The 8158-nt window shown below is 47.5% G+C and overlaps 1 protein-coding gene and 3 non-coding genes across 4 annotated transcripts; all 4 read right to left on the bottom strand.

Annotated features, from left to right (window-relative positions):
• Positions 1–41: 41 nt before the first annotated feature.
• On the bottom strand, positions 42–7414 carry EIF4A2 (eukaryotic translation initiation factor 4A2). Its single transcript, XM_062006016.1, has 11 exons — positions 7112–7414; positions 6058–6103; positions 5833–5965; positions 5429–5568; positions 4115–4283; positions 3822–3931; positions 3560–3703; positions 3023–3160; positions 2654–2743; positions 2329–2408; positions 42–851 (listed from the first exon to the last, which is right to left on the bottom strand). The coding sequence occupies exons 1-11, from the start codon at positions 7138–7140 to the stop codon at positions 707–709; spliced, it is 1224 nt and encodes a 407-aa protein (XP_061862000.1). The 5' UTR covers positions 7141–7414; the 3' UTR covers positions 42–706.
• LOC133626538 (small nucleolar RNA SNORA63) lies at positions 2818–2944 on the bottom strand. Its single transcript, XR_009819611.1, has one exon. It is a non-coding gene; the product is annotated as a small nucleolar RNA SNORA63 (small nucleolar RNA).
• Positions 3326–3507, bottom strand: LOC133626548 (small nucleolar RNA SNORA81). The gene has a single exon (XR_009819621.1). It is a non-coding gene; the product is annotated as a small nucleolar RNA SNORA81 (small nucleolar RNA).
• LOC133626499 (small nucleolar RNA SNORD2) lies at positions 5648–5718 on the bottom strand. Its single transcript, XR_009819572.1, has one exon. It is a non-coding gene; the product is annotated as a small nucleolar RNA SNORD2 (small nucleolar RNA).
• Positions 7415–8158: the final 744 nt, after the last annotated feature.

The following is an 8158-nucleotide window of genomic DNA, read 5'->3' as shown; positions in this document are numbered from 1 at the left end:
GTAAGATACCTCCTGTCATGAAGAAGCAACTATTTACAATGTAAGTGAATATAGAAGTATTTTATTGAACATTCAAACTTCATTAAGACATGTGCAATATGGCAAAATTTACTGGGTTTAACCCTAACTAAGACAATAGTATGATTGCTTGCTTGCTGGGGCTTAGCAACAGGGTCAAGATCACACTTACCACTAATTAAATACTTTATTGAATAAATACATATGAAACAAAAATGCATTTTAATGCTCTTATAAAAGTTTAGAGATTTTGAAAGGCCTTTCCAATTCAATCTTACGAGTAAGTACATACAATAAAGGAAGGTAGGCTAGTTTAACATAATTGGCTGACTTTATACAGCACTTATATCTTTTAGTCCATAAGTAAATTATTAAATGATATAGAACATCTAATACAACCACTTCTATGGAACTAGGAAATAAATTTCTAATAAAGAAAAAATTTACAGACCCCATGACTTTCCACCCAACCCCAACAGTCTAACCCTAAAGTGGATAAAGCCAGCGGCTTCCCCCACAAGAGCTCACGACCAAGAGTCGCTTCGCTTATCAAAAATCTGTATTTCTGATCCGTTATGAGCATTGAGACAAGATTCATATATCCCCAAAGAAAGAAGCACAATGCACGTTGTGAATTGCCTATTCAGCAACAGCAAGAACTGCATTCACAACCACCTCATTCCAGGGATTAAATGAGATCAGCCACATTCATCGGCATCTCCTCCACGGTAGTATTGTAGAAAGTCTCAATGTCTCGCAGGATCCTCTTGTCCTCCTCAGTGACAAAGTTTATAGCCACACCTTTTCTGCCAAAGCGACCACCCCGGCCAATTCTGCACAAAGAGAGAACACATTTACACACAAGTTAAGCTACTCTCATCAACTGGCACTGTTTGCAAGATCCGTTCATTAATCAGCAGCCCCAGGCCAGTTTAGGCTACATTTACAGGACAAGTCTCATCAAGAAAAACCAGCAGTTAGTGCCAACAGTAGGGAAGAAAAGTGTCCATCCTATGGAGAGTGGCAGAACAGAGGAGGTTAAATCTTTGGGCTGCAAAGCAAGATCTTCATTTAATGGCTGGTACTGTGCTCTGGAGCTCCACTTCCCACCCTCTGGTCCCCTAACACACCCCACCCCATGCATCCAGTCCCCTACACACGGCACAACAGGACACTGTTCAAATCCCAGACAATGCCCAAGTTAATCCATTCACAGCCACCAACAAGGAACAGCACACTCTACATGATAACTGTTTCCAGTGGGAAAACTTGGGCTTTTTTTTGAAAACTTAGTTCAGTTTGGTTTTTTAACCAGAAAAGCCCAAGCTCAAGGCTTCTGTGTAAGCCCAAGTCAGTGACAGACACAGCACAAGATCCTTCTGTTCTGTTCCACCCACCATCAATCAGTGCTACCTCCCTGGCGCCTGCCCGCTGCTGCCCTGGGCAGCAGGAGCTCTGCACACAGCACTGGCTCACACAACTTAGCAAGAATCAGGACAAAAGAAATATATAAATACCAAGTGGCTCTTTATGCAAACTGTGCCGCTTACGAATCCACGTCCTAAATTACGTCAGCGCCGTTTCTGAGCACCATCTTGTGTCATCAACTGCTGCTATCCACTCCTGTATTTTTTTACATCAAGTAACAAAGCACAGTTTACTTAATTTAGGGACAGTCACTACAAGAAGTTAACTAATCCTAGGGCAACAACTCAAAAGTGCTACCAGAAGACACACACACCACAGAAGGAAGGATCCCACTGTGAGAGGAGCCACTGAGAGCAAAACACGCAACACGAGCACGGTTGGGCCTCCTAAAGCAAAGGCAGCCAGCCCTATGCAACTTGTGTGCCAACAATATGAAGGACTAGTCACTGAGCAGCAGCAGCGACTGCAGCTTAGCCAGGGCTGCCAGACCAAGCCACTGCTGCTAGGGGATGTTCCACCAGTAAAGGCTTTAGCCACCACAGCCTGCAGCTGCCAAAGGCAAGAGTCCCCTGGACCTTAAAGAGCCATCAGCCAGCACTCAACTTGTCATACATCTAAGTTTTCCCACTGCTTTGTTGTCCAGAAGTTCTGCACCTCCCTGGTTTTAGAACTGTAACTGTTCAAGTCAAGGCTTTTTACAAGCAAAAACACAACTAGTTTCATTTCCTGACAGCTTTCTAGCAGTTACTGTAGGAATGGATGCATAACACCTCCCACTGGGCACTGGCACAGAGTACAGAGAAGACCAGGCAAGGCTCTGCTGCTGCCCCCAACAGAGGTGACACTCAGCACACACACAGTTCATTCCCAGAGCCCACTGACCTGTGAATGTAGTTTTCACGATTGGTCGGCAAGTCATAATTGATTACCAGTGACACTTGCTGCACATCAATGCCACGAGCCTGGAAAGCAAGACACGGTGTTCAACACAAGCCATAGGCTTTACCATCTGTGATTCACGCCATGCTTTTGTTGACCACATGGTTAGTGATGAACTACAACTGTGTAGCCCATAGTGGAGCGTAGTCTTTACTCTTCCAAAAAGCTCCAAATAGTTCAGGCTACAAAAACCATCACTGAATGATGAAGCTTTTGGCAACAGATTTCAACAGAATGCATTCAGTGTAAAGGTAAATTAAACACTCACCAGCAAGTCAGTGGTGATCAGGACACGGCTTGATCCTGATCTAAACTCTCTCATGATAACATCCCGCTCCTTCTGGTCCATGTCACCATGCTGTAGAGTTAAAGAGTTGTTCATTACTACAGTTTCAATACTCCAGACTGAAATATCCATCAACAACTGAAGTGATGTATGAAACCCAGCGTCCCTACCTGCCGTGGGAACGAGGCAGGTAGGGATAGAAGGAAACAACTTTCTTTAAGCAGGGGGAACGATAATACAGCACTGCACAGCTATATTATAACTTTCCTGCTTCTCACTCAAATGTAGCTCACGGTGAGTTGTGTCTCAGTATCTACCTTTCAGAAGTTATGAGGCAGTATAAATTCTTACCAGAGCAGAGACAGTGAAGTCCCTGGCATGCATCTTCTCTGTAAGCCAGTCTACTTTTCTCCTTGTATTCAGGAAAATAACAGCCTGTGTAATGGTCAGTGTCTCATACAAGTCACAGAGAGTATCCAGCTTCCACTCCTGCATAGAATAAGAGATCAGGAAATACATGATGCCATTGACAGTTCAGCACATAGCAAGAATCCCAAACAGGAAAAAAGAAACCCAAAAGCAACCACCAGTTACACATTGTCTGGTGTGCCCTATGACCTAAAGGTTGGAACAAAACAAGACAGTCTCTGCATCAACTGTTGCACCAAATCTCACGACCCAGGACACTGGACATTAAGAAAGAGGTCCACCCTAGTCATGTCTGATTCAGTGCTTGGTTTCTCTTCTTCTTGCATGTACTCTACTAGCATTATTACAGAAACCAAAGCTAAGCCTTGGTTTCTATAATTTTAGCACAGTGCTTTTAACAAGAAGGTGAGAACTAGAACCTTAGCTCCTCCAGCCAGAGGAAGTGCAACCAATACCAACCTCTCTTTCAACATTGATGTAGAATTGCTTGATACCCTCCAGAGTCAGTTCTTCCTTCTTCACCAAAATACGTATGGGATCTCTCATGAACTTCTTGGTCACTTCCAGCACATCCATTGGCATTGTAGCTGAGAGCAACACAACCTAAAACACATTAATCTGTGTCACTACATACCAAGGACACAAACTTTGGTTTACACGGTTCAGTAGTGCTATAACCAAATCCACATCCATCCATGTAACCATGTAAAAGCTTTTTTACCTGGATGTTTGTGCTCAATTTTTGAAAGATCTCATAGATTTGATCCTTGAATCCACGGCTCAACATTTCATCAGCTTCATCCAGAACAAACATTTTGATCCATTTAGGTGCTGTTAAAAAAAAAAAATAAAGTATCCCATGAGGTTACAGAACCATGCTGTCACTCTGCTTTAGGACTAAGATTTCCAGTACAACTCTACAATGACAGCAAACACATTGCTTAAGCTCTGTGTCAAGTTTATCCCCGCAATTAGTTATGTAGAGCAGAGCTAAGTCACACTTGTCATACTTACACAGGTAGCGCCTGTTTAACATATCGAACACACGCCCTGGAGTGCCGACCACAATGTGTGGGGCCTCAGCCTGAAGTTTCTGCATCTCATTGCGAACATTGGTACCACCAATACAAGCGTGGCATGTTGCTCCCATGTAGTCTCCAAGGGCCAAAATTACCTTTTGAATCTAAAACAGAACACTTCCGTCAGTAGTTTCCGGTATATTTCAAGATTAGTCCCCATTATCATTGGTGCTTATGGGTTTTAGAAGCAGAAAGAGCAAATGAGGACTAAGCTCTTACAGTGAAGAAAACCACAGTTGCTAACGATTTTGCCCAACTGCTTGTTACTAAAGTTGTTCATTAAGAAAGCTTAGGGCAGAAGGGCACTTAAATGTCTTCCGTCCTTACTAACTGAACTTAAAGAAGTACCATGCATCTGCTGTCAAATTAAAAGCAGAGCCTCCAGAACAGACCTTCAGTTTTTACCTGTCGAGGCCTGCCCATTAGGCACTTGCATAAAGTTCATGAAGAGCAGACAAGTGCACTGCTATGTGCCAGGCTTCAAAATCAATCTCACCTCACCCATGTCTTCAGAGCAAAACAAAGGCTGATCAGAGGTTTTTGTTCTGCTGATGTGCCTTTAATTTCTTACTTAGTACATCTAGCTTACACTTTGAGAATCTTTATTATAGCACTGGCATCTCAGTATATGCTAGTTGAAAAGGACAGGAAGTTATAGATCAACTACTTCCGATCAAGTTTTGTTCACTTCATCTCAAGATCCCGCATTACCAATAAACATTAATCCTAAAAATTAATCATTCTGTTGTCTAAGGTTCCCCTTTAGAAAAAGGGAAAACCAAGGCATGAAGGTGAAGTAGACATGCAGGTAACATTCAGCCAGAAATACATCACAAAACTACAAAACCGATCAAGTGACCACATGCGCACTGCAGTTTTCACGTTGCACAACTGCATGCAGGTTTAAATGACTTTGAAGTACGTTTACTTTCCACTCAGAACACTGCTTTCATAAGGTAGCTCATATTTTGTTTTTCTGCTGAAGACACTCCCTCAGAACTGTACTCAGCATAGCAGCTGGCTCCTGCATCCCTGCCCCAGCAGACCCTCCATATGCATTAACTCAAGGTTTTTAAGGAGGCAGAGAACTTGTGGGACAGAAGCCAGTTTATATCCCCCATTACTCAACACAAAAAGGGTTCTGAATGGATATTAGTTATAGCCCCTTAAGAAGTCTGTTTGCTGTCTCACAGTTGTGAAACCTGAAACCTATGCAACACACAAGCAGCTTTAACTACACTATCAATACCTGTTGAGCCAGTTCTCTGGTAGGGGCCAATACTAGTGCTTGGGTCTCCTTGAGATCAATCTCCAACTGCTGCAGGATGGAAATAGCAAATGTGGCTGTCTTGCCAGTACCTGACTGAGCTTGAGCAATCACATCATACCCTAAAAAAAGTAGGATACACATTTACTGTTCCCACACAGGTCATTCATGTTTTTAGTTTAATTATATTGCCTTTCAAATAAGTGATCAGTATTAAAGAGTTCTCTCCATTTCAGGTCAGTCCCGAAAGATGGTGTACCATCATATCACTTGTTCAGTAAGTATTAAAAACAGGCATCACCGCACACTGATGAAACAGTGCACGCATTTTACAACACTTTTCTAGTTATCCAACATTGGTATCAACGAATGAATCACCTGCATACCTTTGATGCATGGAATAATAGCTCTCTGCTGAATAGCGGAAGGCTTCTCAAAACCATAAGCATAAATGCCCCTTAGAAGGGATTCTTTTAAATTCATATCATCAAAATTGTCAACAATCTCATTCCAATTGCTCTGCAATAAAGGGAAAAAAAGAAAATATTAAATTAAATCCAACACTAATCTCCATCAGTGATTAAATATAAAGTCAGTTCACGCATGCTCACCTCAATGACACCATCGGGGTCCATGCCTTCTGGGCCGCCATGGTCTCTGCCACCAAAGAGAACACGCTGTTAGCACAGTAGAAACTAACACGCAGAAGCAAGCTGACACGTTGGCTGCCAAAACCTATCGCGAACCCGTGACAGATCATTCCAACAGGTGCTCTGACATTCTGCCAACGGTGGAAACTCCCGCTCTCTCCCCAGTGGCTTGGGTGCCTATCACTCCAACCCTCAGCTCTTAAGCGACAAATCATCTAAACCTTCAACCTTAGAACTTCAAAGGACAGAAAAACACGGCGCAACGGCGTGTGAAGAGCTTCGCTGAGGGCAGCGCAGGAGGCCTAGCCGCGGGGGAGGCGGGGCGACGGGCGCTGGCGGCCGCTCCACAGCGGCTGAGCCGCAGCGCTGGCGCCGTGTGGGGGGGGGGGGGGGGCGGGGACAGGCGGCCGCCTCCCGGCGCTCCCCCCGCCCCGCCCCAGCGCCGCGCAGGTCTCGCGAGAGCTCCACCCCTGGGATTGCGCAAAGCGCACCCTGCGCGCAGGCGGAAAAGGCGCCGGGCGATTGCCCACGGGGCCGCGCCCCTCCCCCCGCCCCGAAAAAATGGTCTCGCCTTGCGCCGGGCCCGCAAACGCGGGGCGACCCAACGGCGGGAGCCGGGCGAGAAGGGGGTACGGAGCTGTGAGCAAAAAACCCCCGAGCAACGCGCTCAGACGTTGAAATTACAACTAAGTTTAGTGGGTACGATTAAATTAAAAATAGTTCTTTCTCGGTGGTAGGGGCTCCTAAGAAAACAACGAAATAACGAAAAGGCGAAGCCTGAAGAAGGCAACTAAGCCCTCTCTGAACCGCCAGTAAGGGGAAGAAACGGGACCGAAACGTCTAGAAGCGGGAGGGGCCGGGGCGCCAGGCGCCGTCTCACCGCACCGCCCTCAGACCGCTGTCTCCAGCGCACAAGCATTGCCCCACACACAACTTATTCCCCTCTCCCCAGCCACTTCCGACAACCCATAGACCCTCCTTAAGAGGCAAAGGGCCTAGGGCCTCCGCGCCATACCTGCTATAATCCGCGGAGCCGCCTGACATGTTCCGAACACCAGCTCTGTCCTCAACTGAAAAGACAAGCCCTCCGCAGCGCGCGCCTTATATACCCGCCCCGCGGCCGGACTCGTTTCGCTCTGCTCTGCGCATGGATATTCATCTCATGCCACGGCGAAAAAGGCACTAATCCGCACGGATTGAGCCCCCTTCCCATGAGAATCCCCTCATTCCACTGCTTGAGATACTCTGGAGGGAATGTCTGAGCCCCTCGGGGTCATGACGTCAGAATAGCATGGAACTACTTGTTTCTCTCAGAGTGCGGAAGGATATTGCACCATTGACGGCGTGACGGCGCCTCTCTCCTTCCTCCCGCTCTGCCCCCCCCGCGCTGGCTGCTGCGCACGGGGTTTCCCGGCCGGCCCGTGCTGCAGCGCAGGGGGTGTGGGGCAGCGAGCGCGGCCCCGAGCGGGCTGTGCGGCAGTGAGGGGGGACAGCGCGGCTCCCTCTCATGGCTGCGTTTCCGCTGTCATGTCTGTTATTTTTAAAGCCCCAGTGCCTAGGTCAGGAGATGACAGAGGACAGCGGCTTCCTCGGGCGGGGCGAGACAGCTCCTAGGCCGCGGGGCTCTCCCGCTCCGGCCCCCACACGTCAATGGCTCCCTCCTCCTCCTTCCCTCTGGGCAACACACAGCCGTAGCTCTCCGTCCTCATCTGCCGGTGAGAGGCAGGAAGGCGCTGAGGGGGCAGCGCTGAGTGAGGGGCCGCGACGGCCGGGAGAAAAGATAGTGGCGCCTGAGGCCTCCTGTCCGCCGCGGCTCGCACAGCCATGGCGGGGCCGGGTGTGTGAGGCGCGGCACCGCAGCGGGCAGAGAACAGCGCTTGGGCCCAAGACGGCAGCTCGCCGAACCGTGCAGATTTGTCAGGGAATGTTAAAGGTGGATAATTTCTAAAGGAAGTGAAGGCGTGTTTGGAGAGGATTTGCAGGAGATAGGCAGGATGGTGCTCAGGGTGCTGCCGAAAAGGCGATGCTGTGATATGCTGCAGTTCACAGTGTAGCAATGCCT

Source organism: Colius striatus, chromosome 12 (genome assembly GCF_028858725.1).
Source record: "Colius striatus isolate bColStr4 chromosome 12, bColStr4.1.hap1, whole genome shotgun sequence".
Classification (NCBI taxonomy): Eukaryota; Metazoa; Chordata; class Aves; order Coliiformes; family Coliidae; genus Colius; species Colius striatus.
The sequence above is the reverse complement of the archived record's forward strand: the minus strand, read 5'-3'. Positions and strand labels throughout refer to the sequence as shown.

What these genes read in the sequence shown, in the direction of transcription:
- EIF4A2 (XM_062006016.1), bottom strand. Translation starts at nt 7,140, where the DNA reads ATGTCAGGCGGCTCCGCGGATTATAGCAG. An exon ending in ACCCCGATGGTGTCATTGAG is followed by an intron (nt 5,966 to 6,057) that starts GTGAGCATGCGT and finishes CCTTTATTGCAG; the next exon opens with AGCAATTGGAATGAGATTGT. An exon ending in TGATCACCACTGACTTGCTG is followed by an intron (nt 2,409 to 2,653) that starts GTGAGTGTTTAA and finishes CTTGCTTTCCAG; the next exon opens with GCTCGTGGCATTGATGTGCA.